This window comes from Hippoglossus hippoglossus, chromosome 22 (genome assembly GCF_009819705.1).
Source record: "Hippoglossus hippoglossus isolate fHipHip1 chromosome 22, fHipHip1.pri, whole genome shotgun sequence".
NCBI lineage: Eukaryota > Metazoa > Chordata > Actinopteri > Pleuronectiformes > Pleuronectidae > Hippoglossus > Hippoglossus hippoglossus.
The window spans coordinates 25,875,924-25,898,563 of record NC_047172.1 but is presented as its reverse complement, the minus strand read 5'-3'; the positions used below and the strand labels follow the sequence as shown (position 1 = coordinate 25,898,563).

The window sequence follows — 22,640 nt, the reverse complement described above, 5'->3', positions numbered from 1 at the left end:
TAAGTTTAAAAGGACTTTGCAGTTCTTATGTGGCCTACATGTGATATCTTTCTGAGTTTTAAGATAGTGGTAGGCTTTCTGTCACATACCTCTGATGCTCTTTGACAACGGCCAGGACATCCTCAGAAACTTGCCGTGAGTCCACTGAGAACTTAAAGAGCTCCTTGAGCTGGCTTTTGAGAAGTTCCACTTGGGACTCTTCCCTTGCCAGAGTATTCTTCACACCCTGCAACATACAACACAAGTAAATCAAATTTAAGCCACAATAGCAGATTTACACTCAAGCCCGACAATCCGTCAAGTCCACCAATTATACCACTTATAGTATCATATCATATATATATCAGGGCTGTAACGATTCTCGAACCAAAACCGAAACCACAGTCCTGACTAGTCTCAGTTCGAGACACGCGGGTGACTAGGGCTGTAAGGACACGCCGAATCTGGGGTTTGGTTCGGACCTCGGTTTTTGAGCCACGGTTTGGTTCATACCTTGTTATTAATTTTTTTTGTTTGTTGTTTTAGGGGGGTTGTAGCGGCTGCGTAAGAAAAAGCAGGGGGACATTTTCTGGTAATTTGTAACAGAAAGAGAAGAAAACTAAAGAACATATTGGACTTCACATAAAACTAAGTAAACAAAAAGAAAGAATAGAAAAGGGGGACAAAATTGTCCTTGGAACTGTGCTTGATGTTTTGGAGACCAAGATATTGGTAGCAGTTCTCCTTGCTTTGATTGTTGCAGTTTTACGTTTTTCAAGATTATTGATACTACAGAAAGAAAAAGATACACAAGCATTTTTTTAATTGAATGTTTTTTTTGCATTTTACACACATTATTTTGGTCCTGCAAATAAAACAGGTAAGCCTACCCTTCAGTTTTCAGTCAGTCTTGACCTCTGAGGGGATAAGATGTGGCCACTCGAACTGAAGACCCTTACAGAAGACATACTTCTAGCCGGGATGCACATGAACTTTCTGGCCACTTCGGAAAGGAGTGGCCAGGACAAGTACAGTTTCACCTCAGAATCTACACTCTTGAGATGATGGAGATGGATTTGCTGTTGCTGCTCTGTTCTGTCTTTCATTGTTGATTTGCTGCAAGAATCCAGATAGACTTGTGCCTTTCTTCTCTGTGATGGAAGGGGTGCTACTCCTCCTCTCTCCATTGTCATCACCTTGTGTGGTGGCTGCTGGAAGCTGATCTGTGTGTGGAGGTTCTTTTGGTGCAAGTATCACAGCTTCATCCATGCATGCCTTCACTGTGTCATCAAGATTCTCAGCAAAGATTCCCTTAAACCGAGGATCCACAAAACATGAGATGTTAGCACCCTTTTCATTTCCTCTGTGTACCTTAGCTGTTGCAGGTCTTCTCGTATTACCTGCTTTATTTGTTTGGGGAGGGTGCTGTCTCTTTCTTGATGTTTGAGTATTACTGTTGATGTGCTCCATGACTGGCTTCAAGGAGGACAGCGTGAGTTGCTTCTTACAGGCCAGGACATCAGTGAACTCATGGAGACGGCTCATGAGCTGGTGTAATATCCTCCAGGAAACTGAATCATTATCTCTGGGCAGGAGCACCTGGCTGTCGAGGTGGTGTCCACAAAAACAACGACAATTGTATTGCGATATTTTGGGGGAAAATCTGGTCTGATTAGGAGATATTGCCTTCATCTCACTTTGGATGGAGCGGCTCTCATATTTAGAAATATGACAAACTTTTTTAAGGCAGTCAACAACAATGACAGTCCAGAGTTGAGACCAGGAGGCAGAGTTTCAGTCGCTTCTCTGCGCATCTATTAGAGCAGTCACCCACAGCAATATCCTATAGAAACTGTGTCTGCCCCCCACCACCTAAATTAATTAAGAGAGGACATATACATTCAAACCTAATAAAATGTAATACAACGACTATATCAGCACCAAGATATAGCAGGATAAAATGTGGTTTATTAAATATCAGGTCACTCAATTCCTAATCCCTACTCATTAATGATCTGATTACTGACCATCAGATCGATTTACTGTGTCTAACTGAAACCTGGCTGCAAAAAGATGAATATGTGGGTTTTAAATGAAAGAGATCCCCCCCACCCATATAAATTCAGATATTTCTCAAAGCACAGGCAGAGGTGGAGGGGTTGCAGCAATCTTTAAATCTGACTTATCCTATTAACCTTCGACCTAAAGGTACTTATAACTCATTTGAAAATCTCATCATCAGCATATACATCCAAGCCTGAAATCACAAAAAACAGTTTGTCTAGTTATTATATACCGTCCACCTGCCCTTTCTCTGAATTTCTAGCTGAATTATCAGAATTTCTGTCAGAGATAGTTAGGATAGCTTAAAGTCACTATAGTCAGTGGATTTCAACATTAATGGGGATGGGCCAACGACAGCCTTAGTTCAGCATTTAATTCATTAATAGACTCAATTGGATTTACTCAACATGTGATAAACCCACTCACTATTTAAATCACCCTCTTGATCTTGTTCTGACATATGGCATAGACATTGGCAAATATTATAACATTTCCCAAAACCCTCTTCTATCTGACCATTTTTTTTTTATCAGATTTGGATTTACATATTGACTACACTGATTCTGGACAGAAATTATATTATAGATAAACTTTATTACAGGCTCTAGACCAAATAGCAAGACATACACCATAAAGAAAAAAAAAAACACAGATACTATACAAACATACTCTTATTCATGAGAGTCTTAAAAGGCACCCATACCAATGTTTCCACAGATATGATTGATATCTGACCGAGCTGCACCTGGGGCTTGTGAGCATCATTATAATACAGTTTTGTGACTCATCAAGTCGAGACATAAACTTAAACATCAGGTTCCTCAAGAGAGCTGTAAAGTGCTTAGCCCTGAGTCACAAAAAAGCTTACTAGCACTGCTACACTGGTCTTTTTCAGCAGTATCCTCAGACAGTCATTGTATGCTACCTAGGGTTGCAAAATTCTGGGAATATTCAAGTTGGAAACTTTTCCATGGGAATATACGGGAATATACGGGAATTAACGGGAATTAACGGGAATAAACTGGACATTTTGTGGGTAATTTATACTAACTGTATTTACCTTGTCCATATACAGATATAAATATAAACATTTTGTTTTGGTCCATAAGCTGATTTGAGCCCTGCATGAAACTTTGGTCACTGACTATATGCTTCTGCATCTTTGTGGCATTCTTAACATAGGTCTTTGCACAGTATTTGCAAATGTACACAGCCTTTCCTTCTACATTGGCTGGGGTGAAATGTCTCCACACATGATAGTGCACGTAGCATTGGTTCTGTAGAATAAGATGAGAAAAAAGCTGGTAAAAAACACTAATGCAATGCCAGAGAATATAAATAGTTAGCTAAACATTGGAATCGTCTTTAAAAATATTTTACAATTGATGGATAAATGAATAGAAATAGGCTAGATGAACGATGAACAATCCTCAATCAGCATGCTAATATATTTTCCCCAGTAATATACAAAACTTCCTGACTAGTCCTTGGGGGTATGCAGTAGTGGGCCTCAATAGCCCTGCTGTAGTGTGCAGGATGCTGGGAATATCTGTGCAGTGATGGAGAAATACACATTGCAGGGTTGAAATTCAAACGTGCAGCGTGTGCTGCATTCCATACATCTTTAAAATAGAGTTTTGAATGACGTTTTTATTGCTCAGCGTTTAATTTGCGGCAATTTTTTTTTTCAAAATTCCCAAATTCCCAAGCTTAACTTCCCATGGAAAGTTTCTCCGGAAATTTACCGGAAAATTTTCCGCCCCTTTGCAACCCTAATGCTACCTGAAGTTTGCGCAGGGTCTCCTTTTGTAGCTGCCCCATAATGGGGCTGCATACATGGGGGTGCAGTAAGCACGAAACAAGCTCAACTTTCACATCGTCAGAACAGTAGTGGAAATTTCTCTGACTAACATGTTTGCTTGGACATACAACATTCGTCTCTCTTGCCTGTATATGTCATGCATCATCTTCCATCTTGTCAGTGATGATGTGCCCAAGATATTCGTACAGTTAGATACACAGAGGGATTGCCCTGACAGGTAAACATTGGGAAAGTGTAGCTTTCTGATCTTCCTTGGTCCTACATATCAATACAACACTCTTTTTTGCATTGTACTGTACGTCAAACTCAACCCCATACTCGGAGCATATATCCAACAGCTGCTGGAACCCAACAGTGCTGGGGGACATAATAGCCAAATCGTCTGCGTACATCAGATGGTTTAACAGAGTGTTCCCTATCAGACAACCTGTCTTACACTTCCCCAACTGCTTCGACAGGTTGTCCATGTATAGGTTGAACAGGGCTGGAGACAGAAGCCCCCCCTGCCGTACCCCATTGCCTACACTGAAGGGTGAGGATAGGCTATTTCCCCATTTAACCTGCATACCTTGGTTGGCATACCAGTAAACCAGGATTCGTATGATGCATCCAGGCACACCCCTAAGCATGAGTTTAGTAAAAAGCTTATGGTGATTTACTCTGTCAAATGCCTTGGAAGCATCAATAAACCCTATAAACATTGTAGAGCCCGGCCTTCTGTAGGATTCAACAGCTTCTTTCAAGGCATAGATACATAGATCTGTACTGTGCTTAGACTTAAAACCAAATTGATTTTCTGTGGTGTAAATGAACTCACTCAGTCTATCTAGTAGCATCTTTTCTAACACCTTCGAAAGAATGCTGGCTAAGGCGATGGGTCTATAGTTGTCCAAACTCCCTATTTTACCTGCCTTGTCCTTAATGACTGGCACTAATGTGACTGTCAGCATGGTGTCTGGCAGTATACCATGTTTCATCAGCCCTGTGAGGCAGATGGACAGCAGTGCTGCTACTCTGGGGCAGGCTAACTTAAGATGCTCCGCAGTGATGTTATCCTTGCCACTAGCTTTGTTATCAGCTAGTTGCTCTATAGCATGATAAACCTCGTTGGGAGTAAAATGAATCACTTCCTCATTTAACTTGCCCACACAATAGGGCTCTGTGGCATTCGACCTTGCCACGGGGCTCTCCCACACACAGCCAGAGACGGAAGTGTTGCTCTTAAACATCTTTATTAACAAATACACATAAATCTCTAACTACCAACATAAAGTAGACTGGCTTTGCAGCCCAGTCCTCCACTCAGTGTCTGGGAGTCTCTCTGGAGCCTCAGTCTCTCTGAGTTCCTTCCTGAGTTCCTGAGGCAGCGTCGACGCTGCCTTTTAAGCATGAGGACCAATCAGCTAACAGCTCTCACCTGCGCTGATTGATCCTCTATAGCAGGTGAGGGTGCTCTCCCAGCCCCTCACCTCCACATACCTCCATCGCAAATTTCAGGCCAGGGATTTATCCCGGCCTGACCTACTCCCCCCCCCCCCCCCCCCCACGGACCAGGAGAGGAAGCCCATCCACCGAGGCTCTCCGGAGGTCGAGCAGGTGGGCGACGACGTATGCAGCGTCTCTCCGGAGGCCGGCCAGGTGGGCGACGCTGCCCGGGCGCCCCGGCAAAAGGTACCGGGCCTGCCGGTGTCGGCCTCTCCGCCGACAGGGGACATGGGACAGGGGCTGCAGTCGTCGGCCTCTCCGCCAACGCAGGACCTGCAGGGGACGCTGGCTGTACCGCCAGCCTGGGTGCGGGGACAGGGGACGCTGGCTTCACCGCCAGCCTAGGTGCGGGGACAGGGGACGCTGGCTTCACCGCCAGCCTGGGTGCGGGGACAGGGGACGCTGGCTTCACCGCCAGCCTAGGTGCGGGGACAGGGGACGATGGCTTCACCGCCAGCCTAGGTGCAGGGACAGGGGACGCTGGCTTCACCGCCAGTCTGGGTCCGGGACGCTGGCTTCACCGCCAGTCTGGGTGCCGGAACAGGGGACGCTGGCTTCACCGCCAGCCTAGGTGCAGGGACAGGGGGCGTCGGCTTCACCGCCGACCTGGGTGCCTGAACAGGGCACGCTGGCTTCACCGCCAGCCTGGGTGCAGGGACAGGGGACGCTGGCTTCACCGTCAGCCTAGGTGCAGGGACAAGGGACGCTGGCTTCACTGCCAGCCTGGGTGCGGGACAGGGGACGCTGGCTTCACCGCCAGCCTGGTGCCGGGACAGGGGGAGTCGCTTCACCGCCGACCTGGGTGCAGGGACGGGCACGCTGGCTTCACCGCCAGCCTTGGTGCAGGGACAGGGACGCTGGCTTCACCGGAAGCTGTGCGGGGACGCGGAAACGGCGGCACGCCGGTCGCCGCCTGCGGCCGCGAAATTGTGGCCATGCTCACCGCCTCCTTCGGAGCGGGTCCCAACCGGGGCCGGCTGGCTGGCCCCGTCCGTATCGCCTGCCCTCTCCACCTGCCTCAGGAGTGCCTCCATCCCCGTCTGGTCCTCGCTCTCTCCTCCCGTACGCCGTCACCAGGTCCTCCATCTCGGTACCAGTTCCCACACCGCCTGCTGGTCCACGTCTGTGGCTGTGTGGGAGCCCCACTTTGGGCGCCAGTGTGGCATTCGACCGTGCCACGGGGCTCTGCCCACACACAGCCAGAGACGGAAGTGTTGCTCTTAAACATCTTTATTAACAAATACACATAAATCTCTAACTACCAACATAAGTAGACTGGCTTTGCAGCCCAGTCCTCCACTCAGTGTCTGGGAGTCTCTGGAGCCTCAGTCTCTCTGAGTTCCTTCCTGAGTTCCTGAGGCAGCGCCGACGCTGCCTTTTAAGTATGAGGACCAATCAGCTACAGCTCTCACCTGCACTGATTGATCCTCTATAGCAGGTGAGGGTGCTCTCCCAGCCCCCTCACCTCCACAGGCTCACTTTTGATATTGTCTGCACCAGATACACCTTCAATGTGGCATGGCAGTACTGTTTTGGCCCTATTTGTAGCTTTTACCTCTTTCCAAAACTCAGTGACATTGTTACCAAGCAAGTTTTCAGCCATAGAATGAGCTCTTAAGGCTTGCTCATGCTTCCCAACAAAGCACACTGCATATTTATATCTAGCATTAGTAAGCTTCTTGTGCTCTAAGTCTGGCCCCTGTCTGGGTCTACCAGCTATAACCCAGGTCCTTCCCCGCAAGCGGGTTATGCTATATGGGGGTCCTTGGCATGGAAAAGTTTGGGAATCCCTGCTCTAACCAGAAGGTCAGTGGCTCGAATCCCAGCCCATGCCAAAGTGTCCTTGGGAAAGATGTTGAACCCCCAATAGCCCCTCAAAGATGTTGAATGCACTAAGTGGAAGGCGCTTTGGATAAAATCGTCAGCTAAATGACTGTTTCCTCCTATTGAGCGAATTAAGGCTCAAACCCACTCATTGCCGCTTGCGGCTATATTTATTTTATTTGAATTACTATTTTAACACATTTACATTTGAGATGTCAAAACTAATTTTTTTTGTTTAAATCCTTATGAAGGAGAAATGTTCTAAAACCTTTTAGAACATTTTTCTGGTGTACTTCAATAAAAAACTAAATAAACACTCAGAACTGAGTCAGAACTGTTTTTGTTGTGTTAACAATAAAATATGAAACCATCCATATTTGCTTACTATATCTTGCCATTTTACCCTCAGGTGTGCATAAACTACAGGCTATGAACTTCTTTTTAAGAAATATGAAATTATTATCGGTATCGGCCCTGTATCGGCCGGGAAAATCCATATCTTGCATCCCTATTATTAAACAGTGTTGCATCTCACAGCCTCACAGGGCCTAGAAAACAATAGTGATTTGGAGATGGCATGCAAAGTTGGGTTGAGGACATGAAAACAAGTAACACCTGTGTTTGGCTCTGTGATTTGGTATCTGGGTTTGAACTTTGCAAATAAAAAAGCTCATTAATTCCACAACTCTGTTACATCAGCCTAATTTTTGAAAAGACAAAAGAAAGGAAGAAATCCACAACATAGATAGCATTTTCGGCAGGATTCTGAGGAGAATCGTTGCCATGACTGCACCCTGGCTTGGGCGACAATCACGCAGCGTACCCACAGGTAGGACTTTTTCTAATCTAGGTGGGGTCTCGACTGGGTCAGGAGGCAAAGGGTAGCATCTGAGACAAAAAGTTAATTATAAATTGGTCGAAGAATTAAAAAACTTTAAAAACTGGAATTTATATTAATTATTCAAGTTAATCAGATACAGTGCCTTGCATAAGTATTCACCCCCCTTGGACTTTTTCCCATTATGTACTGTTACTAACTGGAATTCAAATAGACTTAAATAAACTTTTTCCCGTTTGATCAACAAAACATGCATAGTACTTTGGAGGTGCAAAATAAATTTTATTGTGACACAAACAATAATGAGAACAAAAAAGTTGACATCTGTTGGGTGCATAAGTATTCACCCCCCTGTGTCAATACTTGGTAGAACCCCCTTTCGCTGCAATTACAGCTGCAAGTCTTTTGGGGTATGTCTCTACCAGCTTTGCACATCTAGAGATGGAAAGGTTTGTCCATTCTTCTTGGCAAAAAAGATGAAGCTCAGTCAGATTGGATGGAGACCGTCTGTGAACCGCAATCTTCAAGTCTTGCCATAGATTCTCTATTGGATTGAGGTCTGGGCTTTGACTGGGCCATTTTAAGACATTAACATTCTTTAATCCAAACCATTCCTTTGTAGCTCTGGCTGTATGTTTAGGGTCATTGTCCTGCTGGAAGATGAACCTCCGCCCCAGTCTCAAGTCTTTTGCAGACTGCATCAGATTTTCTTCAAGGATTTCCCTGTATTTGGCTCCATCCATCTTTCCCTCTATTCTGACCAGTTTCCCTGTACCTGCTGAAGAGAAGCATCCCCACAGCATGATGCTACCACCACCATATTTCACTGTTGGGATGGTGTGCTCAGGGTGATGGGCAGTGTTGGGTTTTCGCCACACATAGCGTTTTGCATTGAGGCCAAAAAGTTCAATTTTGGTCTCATCTGACCAGAGCACCTTCTTCCACATGTTTGCTGTGTCTCCCACATGGCTTCTGGCAAACTCCAAACGGGATTTTTTATGGATCCCTTTCAACAATGGCTTTCTTCTTGCCACTCTTCCATAAAGGCCAGATTTGTGGAGTAGACGACTAATAGTTGTCCTGTGGACAGATTCTCCCACCTCAGCTGTGGATCTCTGCAACTCCTCCAGAGTAACCATGGGCCTCCTGGTTGCTTCTCTGATTAATTTTCTCCTTGTCCGACTCTTCAGTTTGGGTGGACGGCCTCCTCTTGGTAGGTTTGCGGTTGTGCCATATTCTTTCCATTTTCTTATGATGGATTTTATGGTGCTCAGAGAGATGTTCAAAGCTCTGGATATTTTTTTATAACCTAACCCTGCTTCATATTTCTCCACAACTTTATCCCTGACCTGTTTGGTGAGCTCCTTGGTCTTCATGATGCTGTTTGTTCAGTAATGATCTCCAACAAACTCTGAGTCCGTCACAGAACAGGTGTATTTATACTGAGATTAAATTGCAGACAGGTGGACCCTATTTACTAATTATGTGACTTGCAAATGTGACTTGTGAATGCAATTGGTCGCACCAGATCTTTGTTAGGGGTTTCACAGTAAAGGGGGTGAATACATATGCACTCAACACTTTTCAGATTTTTATTTGTAAATAATTGTGAAATCCATGTAATATTTCCCCCCACTTCCAAATGATGCACTATTTTGTGTTGGTCCATTACATAAACTCACGATGAAATAAATTTTAATCTGTGGTTATACCATGACAAAATGTAGAAAAGTCCAAAGGGGGTGAATACTTATGCAAGGCACTGTAAGTCTGCAGGCATGAACTGTGGTAATCTCTTAAGAGTAAAGTGAACAAAGGGAATGGGACAGCACTTCAAGAAGCCGTTACATCATCAGTAGTCGTGGCGAAAAGCCGACATGTCATCAGTCATCGTCGATGTAAACAGGGGATGTCATTCTAATAACAATGTTGAGATCTTAAATAAACCAAAGCTATTGCTTGCAGTTACTAAAGTGACAAACCTATAATATCCTAATAACATCTATGCTAATGCAGTAGTATCAATGACATTTGAAATTGAAAAGCTTGGATGCTCTGCATTATTTCACATATAAATCAAAAGCTCACAGCTTCAGGCTACTAGCAGTGGTCTGTATGCAACCCTGCCAGGATGCTTTATTATTAGAGGAGCAGTACAATTTAGTAACAACGCTGTTATACGCTGAATAAATCAAGTGCATCGTGTATCTATAAAGAGGGGGGGTGCGACATGAAATCCTGTGGAAATACGGGATTATAATGCAAAAATAATTACCATAATACATTGAAACGATATTAAACTATGATATTACAATCATTATCGTAATTATTAAATCCTTATTAATGTAGGTCATTTGTGGGTCTCTCGCCCAGCTTGCCGGTGATTCGCAAAGCATTATGGAAAATTCTCATAGCCCTCGGTTTGAAGTGTGGGTCTGAAAAATCTCGGTTTCAAGGGCTGTACGGCCCTAACACTTGGCCCTCCCCCTTCATCCCAACAAGTATCAGGGCTAAGGGGTGAAATTGGATTGGGCCTACGTGTGTTCTCTTGAAGAGAGGTAAATATAATTAAACCTTTAAGTCCCTATAACGTCGTTGAGACTACGTGTGTTATCTTGAAGAGGAATAAAGAGAATTAAACATTAAAGTCCTTTAAAGTTTCAGTGTGTAGAATTTCGTGACATCTAGAGGTTAAATTGCATGTTGCAGCTGAATACCCCTCATCTCACCCTCCCGTTTCAAACATGAAAGAGAACCTGTGGTAGCCTTTAGTTGTCATAAAAACTCAAAAGGTGTTTAGTTTCTCCAGTTTGGAATACTGTAAAAATATGGCGGTCTCTGTAGAGAGGACTCACTCCCAATGTGAATGTAAAGTATTTAAATATAAAGGGCCCATTCGAGGGTACAGAAAACAACAATTTAGATCAGAGGTCTTCAACAGGGGGTCCGCGGAGGTACTGCAGGGGGGTCGCGGAATTTTTGGTTGATTAGACAATTTTTTTAATTTTTTAATTCAAATTTGTTTTTTTCAGCCAATTTTTCCCCCACAAATTTAAATGTCTTTAAATACACATTAACATGAATCTGTGAATTATTTTAATAGCTCAGTGTTGTATGCAAGATGTATGTTTATAAATGGCAGTGGCACGGCCACCCTGTACCTTGCAAATGTTTAAAATAAAAACATGAATATATGAACCTGTGTATTATTTGAATAGCTTAGTATTGAATGCACAATAACAGGGTAGCTATGTTTATACATGGCACTAGGCCCAGTTTAATATAAAACACAATTTTATACAATATATATAGTAGGGGGTCCCTGCTCCATCTCTCCATCAGTTTGGGGGTCCTTGGCCTGAAAAACGTTGAAGACCCCTGATTTAGATGATTGCACACAGAAAAGATCACTGGTTGAGGAAAGGAGAGAGATAGAAAAGGGCATTTTCCAAAAGATGTGTATTATCATGTGTATGTTATTAAATTTACAATACTACTGAAATCTGATGTTTGACTGGTCCTTCTGGCGATGCAACTAAGAAATTAATAAGCGGTGTTGCAATTTACCATGGACAAAATATATAACCTTGTAGTGTGTATTGTCTGAAATTTTGAATAGCAGATATGGTTATTGACTTTGCTTAATTTTGCTATGTTAAAAGTCTGAGTACTCTGCATCGAGTGTTTTGCTAAACAATATATGATGTGTTGTGATGGTTGAAAGTTGTTTGAGTGCGAGTGTTTGCGCGGATTATCTGAATGATCTCTGACTTTCTAAAGGGATGATTATTTGTGTAATATGTGTTTGGTCAACCAGAGTGATTTAAGTGTTGATAACCTGTTTAATGTGTGGTCTGGCTGAGTAGATATTGTCATAAGGCCCGTTTTTTTATGGGCTTCATAAACTTTTCTGTGCTCCATTGTCTGTTTGAGCTGCTGAGCAGAGAACAGATGTGCATTTGGCTGTGTCTTGAGTGCTCTTAGATGGGAGGAGCTTCACCCCCTCCCTCTGTGTTGTATCTAAAAAAAAAAGATTGCCTGCATTATTATCTGTATATTATAATATTATTTGTAAGTTAGAGAACTATCAAGAATAAATTGATTTCTGATCATTGTAGTCAGTTTGCCTTGTACCAAACAGATAACCAATTGTGCTGCTTGTATGCTGTTTTCTTAGTTAAAATCATATAGATTGGTGATCTAATTAAACTATGAATAATAGAATAATCAAAAAAGAGAGACATTACACATTACACATTACATTAATTACACACAATTTAAACTTCTGAGTTTGATTTTCATCACTTTCACAATTCTGTGCTAAATAACCACAGAGATGGACCGGTAACAATTCTGGGAGTTAAATATCCATCACATGTAAAAGACATACCACAAAAATTGTCATAATGCACTAAAGGACTAGACCCCTGCTGGCCAAAAGAGGGTACGTTTGATGTGAGTGTGTGCAAGGATATGGAGCTTTGAATAAAAGACAAAAGCGATAAAGCTTAAACAGAAAAGATAAAAAGAACTAGAAATCTTAAAACTGTTCAAAGATGAAGGTATCAAATACAGAAAAAAAATTTGGACAAATTTGTGAGAATCTTAAAAACTAAAACGTAAAAACTGAAAAGAAACTGAGTCACAAGCAGCCGACTTCAACACTCTAAGCTTAGGACAAAGCTTAGAGGGCAAGACAAATGTTGAAAGGCAGACAACCCATGCTAGGGTGCAACAGGTAGTAGAACAGAGAGATGTCTCACTTTTGCAATGAACAGTAGGGGGAGCAGAGGAGAAGCTGGTAAGAAACAAGGAGATTATGATCTGAGGTATAGACCTGCAATAAGGCCACCTGAGAGATAAACTGGTCCTGGCCAATATCCAATATTGATAAAAAAGGGGACAAATGGATAAAAACATTTACCGGCCCATAATTATACTGAAGGGAGCAATGGGGATCAGTCACTTCAACGTGGAAGAGGAGGGGCCAACAAATCTGTGGGCGGGTCTAAATCATGGTTTGAAACCAATTCAACATTTTAAACAAATCACTGATCTCATTTCAGCAATGATGCAGCCTACAAAACTAGCCATAATTAAATGCCTGGCACATAGAAAGGGAAATGATGACATCATATGAGGTAATAATGTGTCAGATGAGGCAGCAACCAAGAGCCAAATGGTTGTTTTGACACCGCTAGGGTCAATAGAGCCAGACACCACTCTCAAAGACATAATCTTAATACAGAAAAATGCAAGCCCAGGTGAACACAGCATCTGGCAGCAAAGGGGGGTGACAGTAGATTAGAAAGCATATTGGGGGTCACATGAAGGCTTGTTGGTTGCACCTGTGTCATTGCTAACTATTTTGATTTCGGATGCGCGCAGTACTGATCACTGTGCAAGGGGGGAGGTGAGAAGGAAAGGAAAAAAACAACGATAAATGGGGCGTCACTTGTTCTGCAACAATTAAGTTAAAACACAGCGTTGCATCATAATCTGCGGAAAGAACTTCTGTCTGCAGGAGTGTGTGTGTGAGTGTGCTTGTCTCCGTTGCAAACTGATGATCACCTTTATTTAGTTATTTATCGATGGTGTTGGATCTTGAATCCTGATGGTTCACAAACACGCAGCAGAAACACTGCCTGTGTTAACAACAGAGAGCCTCATCGCAAAACGAAACACGGGATAATTATCTTTTCATGTCGTCATGTCTATTACCTTGTTTTCATAATCATTGGAAGCCATAATCATAGGAAGCCATAATCATAACAATAATATAATAATTATAATGGTAAATGGTCAGTTATAATATTGCGATTCTCTAGTCTTGATGAAGAATGAAAACGCTTTAAAGAAGTTTGTTGCCATTTACCCATTCAAACACTCTCTTGCATCTATGTGCAGCACTTTCATCATCACATCAACCACACAATGTCAGCACATCTTGCTCAAGGACACTGGTATCAAACCTCTGACCTGGTTAGAGGACAACCCACATTATCTCCTGAGCCACAGCCGCACCAGAGAATGGCATAATAAGAATGGAAAACCAGTACCTCCAGGACTATGTAATGACTTTCTTACATCCTGACAACATTTATAATACTGTTGATGTGTTTAGAGGAACCTACCGTGTATTTCCTCCACTGGCCAACTATCTGCTCCTCAGTACAGTCCTCTATCTCGCATCCCTCATCCAGCTCCTGGTTCAGCCCCTGCAACAGCTGCCTGAGGCGGCCAATGTCCTCTCCAAGCTGCTGGCAATTGGCCATGTAGTGACTGTAAGAGTCCAGGCTCAAGCGCAGGCCCTCCTCAGCCTCACACAGGCCCTGCCTCAGCCTTTGCCAGCCAAGCCTCAGCTCCTCAGCCTCTTCCACCACTACCTCCACACCTGCAGGAGAGGTGCTGCTCCTCACTGCCTCCGCAACACCCTCGATATGCTGAAGGTTCTTCTCCTCCCTGGCCACACTGTCATCCAGAGCCTTGTTTTGGGGCAGATGTAGAAACATTACTAAATGTGAACTTGGACAAAGAGTGTTAAAATATATTATTACTTGGTGTCAAATCAAACCTTTCTGTAATATTAAAGGCATTTGCACAATAGACACATTTTTACCATGCCAACACATCATTACTATAGTATTTAGCATTAACCTGTATTCAGTCAAAAATAGCTTTCACATCAACGACAGAAATTGGCTGAGTGGTATTTGTGGCTTTTATTTTTTGGGACCAAAAATGTTTCTCTTCCGACACATTTTACCAGTCGGATTGTCTGTAGCTGACGTCATATTTTGAAGCAGTAGTAGTAGCATGAGAAGAAGAAAACTTCCTCCTGTATCCAGTCAGACATAAACATAGGATATAAAGTTTACTTGTCAATATATTTTAGTTATTTTTTCTTTAGAAGGATATCAGGCAGCATACTTGAAGCAAGGACCAAGCAACAAGCAACCCAACTCTGCTGAAGAAAATTTATAAATCAAATGCGCACAGCTGGGACTTTTCTCTTATTATTTACATAAAATGAAACTATGATCTTGTTGATGGCTGTTGATCGGACCCAGCGGTTGTTCAAACTGTACAACAGACATCCTGAAATATGTCCTGAAGCAGCTGTTGTACTGTTACTGAACCAAGCAGTGAAACTCAAGTTCTCCTTTTTGTCAATACTGGGCGTTTTCTTCCTTTTTATTAAGTATAAGGAGAACCAAATTATTATTGATTGATGTTGATTCCATCTTTCTATAATTTATTTGTGGACATTTCCTTCTGGATTATTTGCTATTATGTGCCAATTATTTATATCACCATTGATATGCAAATGCTAAAAACATACACACATAATAATAATATAATTCTTTAAAACAAATGAAGGTCCACCTGCAAATGATTAATCTGATTAAAAATTTGAATCGTTTGACACCCCTAATTTATATTTATGCCTATGGTAAACACTAAAGTGAACAGGAATGTCAAAGACTGAAGTTGGATCAATAAACTGGATTTACAGTGGTTTGTATTTGTTTCACCGCAATGTCACAACCATTTTTTCATTTCTTCCCAACAAGTTCTGCTGTCAACACTAATGCCAAAGACCTTGCTTGCTATATTTTCTCCACCCTGTTGATGGTGGTTTTGCTGCATAGTATCTTTTCATTTGTTAATATCTTATAAAGTATTACAAAAATTAGAGTATTTAGGGTATTTATTTAAAATATACCATTCCCTTATTCTGCCTTTTCCACTGCAGAAAATAACAGGTAGGTTTTGAGAGGGTCAACATGGTGATATCAACAGCAGGTTTTTAATTACATTTAGTGACTCTCACTTGTAAGGCTTTGAGCTTAATCTCAGCTGTGTTCTCGCTGTCCATCAGATCAGTTAACTCCTTGGTTTTTGACAGCAGCCACGACTGGAACCCCTGAACACTGCCTTGGTATGTCTGATGATCCTCAGCGATCTTCTGAAGCAGCAACAGACGCTCCTAGCATAGCAGGAGACACACATCACAGTATTTTTTTAGCACACACCTCAAACTTAACACTTGGCTATGTGAGTAATAGATTTGTGTGTGAATGTACATTTATACTCCCCTGTGAGACTGTTTATTATTTCAAGTACACATTGACATTTTATACAAAAGCACAGCATTCTTTAAGTCCCAATTTTTAGCATTTAGACTTTCACACCCATGTGCATTATGGGGATGGTGGCATGACGCAGTTTGACACAGCTGTCAAATTTTTGCCAATTTTGAGATGGATGTGGTCATCTTGCTTAGCTAAATATATAAAACAAATAAATCCCTGCTGCCAGTAGGTGGTGCTGTTAGTGTCCCTTAAAATTGGCATCTGGATGTCCTCAGACCAGGACTTATATAAACAGAAAACAAATTTTAGTGTTTATTAGACTAACCAAATGTGAAATCAATTTGATCAATTCTTTAATAGGAATTTGTCAAAGTACAACTCATACAAATGGCAAATTATGAGCCAAAATTTCAGATTTAATTCAAAATGGTGGACTACCTTTTGGGTAAGGATATGGCTCCAGTACTTTTCTGAAGGTCTTCGCCTGTTACACAAGCCTACCAAATTTCCTACAACAGTTGAGCGATATGACCTAAAATTAATAGTGTGGGACTTCCGGGTTTGCTGAAGTAGTAGTAGTTAGATGCACAGGGAAAATGTGCTCCCAGATCAATTGCAATTTACCCACCAAATAACCTGAAAAACGCATCTTTTATCAGTAAAGGGGTACATAAGTGAGAGAAGAAACACTAAAGGCTAGAGAAAAGAAGGAAAAATGCCAAGACCTCAGAAAAAAAGTGCCTCGTTGGCAAAAGCTAGCAACACCGAACCTGATCTAGCTAGCACCCACAGGCCAGAGGAGCCCCAGAGTGAGCATTGATCCCTAAGATGTAATTAATTACAATTAAATCTGGAAGAAACAATATACACATCTTTGGAGAGGCAAAGGGAAAAGACAGAAACTCAATACCACAGTTTGTTGAGAAAGCGAGTTGGCAGTACCACAGGACTTGGATTTGAAAATACAGCGGGCTCATCCCTCCCTGGTGAACAAACCCGAACCCAAAGCCCCTCAGAGGCCTATTATTATAAAATTCCAGGACTTCACAACCAATGAGACTGTACTGAGAGAAGCTTGGAAAAAGGGAAAAATCCAGCTCAGCACCAGATCTCTCTACTTTGACCATGATTATGCGACTGAGATAGTAAAGAAGTGTAGTTAATACAGTGGGATTAAGAGAGCACTAAAGAAAAAAGGGCATAAGTTTCCAACCTCCATACACAAATATGCAGATCCACTAGAATGCAAGGTCAGATTATTAACACTTCCATGTCAATTGGCTGTTTCCCTAACTATAAAAAGGCAAAAGTGAACCCTCTCCTCCAGAAACCCACCCTCAACCTAAGGTAAACAACTACAGCCCTGTCTCTCTACCTACTTTTCTCTCCAAAGCACTTGAGCCTGCTATCTTAAATCAACTCTCTTCTTATCTTCACCAGAACAACCTCCTTGATCCTAAACAGTCTGGTTTCAAGGCAGGCCACTCAACTGAGACTGCCCTCATTGCTGTCACTGAGCAACTTCACACTGCTAGAGCAGCCTCTCTCTCCTCTGTCCTCAACCTTCTGGAACTCTCTTCTGCGTTTGACACAGTCAACCTCCAGATCCTTATTTCCTCCCTTCAGGACCTGGGTGTCTCAGGCTCTGCACTCTCCCTGCTCACATTCTACCTTAAAGATCGTACCTACCGGGTAACTTGGAGAGGATCTGTGTTAGAACCTTGTCCACTCACTATTGGGGTCCCTCAAGGTACTGTCCTGGGTCGCCTCCTTTTTTCTCTGTACACCAAGTCTCTAGGCTCTGTTATTCACTCACATGGCTTTTCCTACCACAGCTACGCAGATGACACCCAACTAATTCTCTCTTTTCCCCAGTCTGAAACACAAACACAAATCTCTGTCTGACTGACATCTCTCAGTGGATGTCCGCACACCACTTGAAATAAACCTTGACATGACCAAGCTACTTTTCCTTCCAGGGAAAGGCTCTCCCACCCACGACCTTACTATCACCATTGACAACTCTGTGGTAGCCCCCACCCAGACTGCAAGGAACCTGGGTGTGACACAGTCAACTCTCCCTTACCGCCAACATTGCTGCAACAACCCAATCATGTAGATACATGATGCATAACATAAGGAGAATGGGTCCCCTTCTCACCCAAAAGGTGGCACAGGTTCTGGTCCAGGCTCTTGTCATCTCACGCCTAGACTACTGCAACTCCCTCCTGGCTGGTCTGCCTGCTAGTGCCATCCGACCTCTGCAGCTCATGCAGAAGGCAGAAGCTTGAATGGTCCTCAACCTACCTAAGTTCTCTCACACTACACCGCTCCTCCGCTCCCTTCACTGGTTACTAGTGGCTGCCCGTATCCGCTTCAAGACACTAGTACTTGCGCACTGTGCTCCGAATGGATTGGGCCCAGCCTACATCCAGGACATGGTTAAACCTTACACCCCAGCCCGTCCACTCTGCTCTGCATTGGCCAATCGGCTGGCCGCTCCTTCACTGCAAGGGACACCTAGCCACTCAACAAAATCTAGACTGTTCGCTGTTCTGGCTACCAAATGGTGGAACGAGCTCCCCATTGACATCAGGACAGCAGAAAGTCTTACTTAGTGTACAGGAGAGTAGTGCCTATCTAATTCCACAGATACTCTCTTCTCTCTCTAAGCAGTACCTAAGGTCAGGTTATAGATAAAGGGCCAACCAACAGTACATTGTAGCGTCTACTCTTAGCGACTTTCATATCTAATTCAGATTCGCCAGACAAAGAGGCACCAACTTCAACTCTCACCAACTTTAACTATTTTACGTATTTCACCAGTGGCAAAACGTAAAGACACAATTGGATTTAGGAATGCATATTTAGGCTTAACTATCCAATAGGATGCGAATTCCTACATGTAACATAGAGAGTGAAAGCAATTCTAGCCATTCATGGATGTGCTGTTAGAATGGGTGACACAAGTAGAGGAAGATATTGTAATCGGTAATGTGGGTTGTGAGGCTGCCGATGTCCTCCCCATGACCCCTTCTTCACACACAGTTGACTCGAAACAGTCCCTCAGAGCCTCATCCGTCTCGTCGGACCACCTCTTCACTGTGCGGGTCACAGCTGGTTGCCTGTGCACCAGAGGTTTGTACACAGACAGGAGATGAACCAGGTTGTGATCAGATCTCCCAAGGGGGAGGGGTGTTGAGAGGTGGAAGTTGGATCTGAGCTCACTCTGACCGTCAAAGTACATTGCCAAGACAAGTACTTGGTGGTTCAGTACACAGTACTGAGCTGGTTGGCCATGCTAAAAACTGAAATACTGATACTGATAATACAGTGTATGAAGCTAAGTGACAATACAACAGCTTTTCACAATAATAACTGATGTGAAAAAACACAATTGTGCTATGTCTGTTTCCCCAGGAGGGTATGTAATCTGACCATAAGAGTGACACTGAGAATTCAGAGTATGTATGTGTGTTCCTATGTATAAAAATAAAACTAGAGGCCTAGCATTGTCTTCATCTTTTCACTTACAATTGAACAATGTCTTGCTAGTTAACAAGAGCAGTACATCTGAGCCTTCTCTCTCTGTAGATTATTCTACTCCTTACTCTTATCAAAAAGTTGTGAATTATCGTCAGGATAAATACAGACAGTTTTATGTTTGGCAGCATTTTCACAGACTATTTTGAATAGTCTTTCAGCTGTTGACAGTCAGTTTTATGCCATACGTAGTTTGGATTTTATGACCCCTGAACGAGACAAATGTTCCATGTGCAATTGTGATCTTGATGCACACATATGTGCGATCTCATGTCTAATTGTCTGCTGATGAGACTTCAGTGTGGCATTACCCCACATGCAGAGTAGCAGAAATCATGCTGTAAAATAGAGTGAGTGAAATAAATGCTTGGGCAGAACTTTTCTCTCCAAACTCATCGGAGTCAGTGAAAAAAAACAACCAAGCCCGACCCGAACCCAACAGGTATTCTGTTTTTTGTGTCCAAACCTGACCCAAGCCCAATGTAGTTATTCTGAAGCTGCACTGAATTTGTATTTTACCCCGTCAATGAAAACCATTGTTATTGCTTGTTTTCTCTGAATTGCAGTTTAAAAGAAAAGAAAAATTCAGCCCAGTGAATGTGACCCACCCAACCCGTACCCAATAATCATTAAAAAAATTTGACTGAACCCGGCACAACAACTCTCGTGATTTAAACAATGCTGTCTGGAGATTATCTTCCACCCTCTGAGCTCTCTCATAGAAGCTATGGTTCTGGCAAACAGCAAAAAAAAGCACAGAGAAAGACCATGTGAGGAACACAGTTGCCCAAAACTAAAAAAGTGCAAGGTCCCTCTTGCCAGGGCTCAAAGAATGCAGGCCCCATGCTTTTTAAGGGGTTTATTGGATTCAGGTGAAGATGAAGATGATGACAACAGTCATCAAACATGGTGTATTTGGCCCCAGGTAGGATCCTTCCCCTGAGCAGCCTTTTCAGGGGGACTAGATACAGTGGAAACCGCTTGCAGTGATCATTTTGGCCCGGGACAAGCGTGATTGTTGATTACTATAAACAAATTGCGTAGTTTCTGTATGATAGTCCCCGAAATTGAAGGAAAGGTAACATTGCACACTTGTGCATACGCGCACGCACACACACACACTCCAGTAGCCCCACCTTTTAAAGTACCACCCTCATCTACCTCTCTGGAGGAACTGAAGTACTGCTGGGTGGATCAAAGAGCATTTGCACACCATGGCAGGGATGCATGGAACCTGCCCTCCATGTGCAATGCAGGAAAGCATGGCCTGAAGGACATACCAGTGTATTGCCACACTGATTCTTTCGACAGATAATTTACTGAAAAGCGAGACCCCCTGTTCCCGGCCACAATGCAGAGTCACTGATAGTTGTCTCTCAAGGGCTTGTAACACTGCTGCCTGTACAAACATTTTGGAGAGAGGACTGCAGACGTGAGGAGGTGAACTGAAGCCAGATTATTGATTCACTTCATCATTAACATTAAAACCAACAGCATTATTTGTGCTTGCGTGACATTCAATTGAAAAAGACAAAACAACTTAAAGCAAATTACATTCAGATACCATTAAGCAGCAGAGTTATTAATAATATCTTCCAACACTGTGCGTGTATCATCAAGTACGACTTTAGTTTTCATATAGTGCGGGTTTGTGTAAAATGGCTGCAGTGAACATGACCACATCATGGATTAGGATCTGTGGATCACGTATCAGAGGTCGTAATGGTGGATCCAGTATGGCGGATTCTGCATCGTGTTGGCTGATCGTGATAATAAAGGCAGATCCTTTATCGTGTTGGCATCAGATACTGGTAGTGGACCACGACCGAGGTGGCAGCTGATGATGGATCCTAATGGCGGCAGTGGACAATGACTGTGGACTATAGTGGCATCCGATCTTGATGGTGGATCATGATCTTGCTGGCTGCTGACCATAGACTATGATTGCAGCAGGACTGCTCGATACATAGTATTTCTCCTCAGACACTTGACCATTAATGACATTAATCCACCAATTCACTGACCTTCAGTTATACTTCAAAATGTTTACCCTAATCAATGCTGCTAAAACCTTTATCTTGATGTTCTCCTTTACACTTGACATCCATTGCACTTCTGTCCGTCCTGGGAGAGGGATCCCTCACATGTGGCTCTCTCTGAGGTTTCTACCTTCTTTTTTCCCTGTTAAAAGGGTTTTTAAGTAGTTTTTCCTTACTCTTGTTGAGGGTTAAGGGCAGAGGATGTCACACCATGTTAAAGCCCTATGAGACAAATTGTGATTTGTGAATATGGGCTATACAAATAAAATTTGATTGATTGATTGATTGACTATGCCATCAGGCACACAGAGATCACTGGAGATCACTTACAAAATAAAAAATAAAAACTTTTCACTTTCAAATTTCCATTTCCAAATAATATCCCTGAGTGGAAGTTAGGATCCCACTGATATGTTTAGTAATCGGTGCGATTGCTCTAAATATATAAATACTGTGGTGACACTCGTGCGTAATGCTGCGTGATGGATGCACTGGCACCGATAGTGTGCAAATGGAAGGACACAAGTGTTCAGTGATCACAAAGATTTCCTGTCCCATGATGACGACTGACTCATCAGCTATTATACAATAGATTCTATAGATCTGTTATCTTAAGATCTTTGTGTTGAACTGAATACAGTATTACATATACCGACCCGACCAAACCAAATCATCCCAGTAAAAGTACTCACCACTCTGGTTTATTAGCCAACAGGTATGTGAGTGGTACCACTGAGAAGCTCTGTCTTGACTCCTTCTCGACTAGATATTTACCAAATCTACACTTGTTTCTCGTACTCGACCAGGTAATATAGCTTACAAACGCAATCTCTGTGGCAAGGCATCAGATCTCACAATCAGATCCAAGGTTTGAGTTTCAGACAGTTTGCGCTAGCATCACATCCGGCTAGCTACACTCCGTCTCAGTCCGACAACTACCAAGTATTTGC

The 22,640-nt window shown here is 42.8% G+C and overlaps 1 protein-coding gene and 1 long non-coding RNA gene across 2 annotated transcripts in view; one reads left to right on the top strand and one right to left on the bottom strand.

The window, feature by feature from the left end:
• Positions 1–22,640, bottom strand: part of syne3 (spectrin repeat containing, nuclear envelope family member 3) — a 76,260-nt gene that overhangs the window by 35,997 nt on the left and 17,623 nt on the right. Inside the window, 3 exon segments of the mRNA XM_034577102.1 lie at positions 90–226; positions 14,147–14,497; positions 15,847–16,002. Of these exon segments, the coding sequence (XP_034432993.1) occupies positions 90–226; positions 14,147–14,497; positions 15,847–16,002 (644 nt within the window).
• Positions 3,177–16,534, top strand: LOC117756560. The gene is made up of 3 exons (XR_004612816.1): positions 3,177–3,322; positions 11,737–11,744; positions 16,523–16,534. It is a non-coding gene; the product is annotated as an uncharacterized LOC117756560 (long non-coding RNA).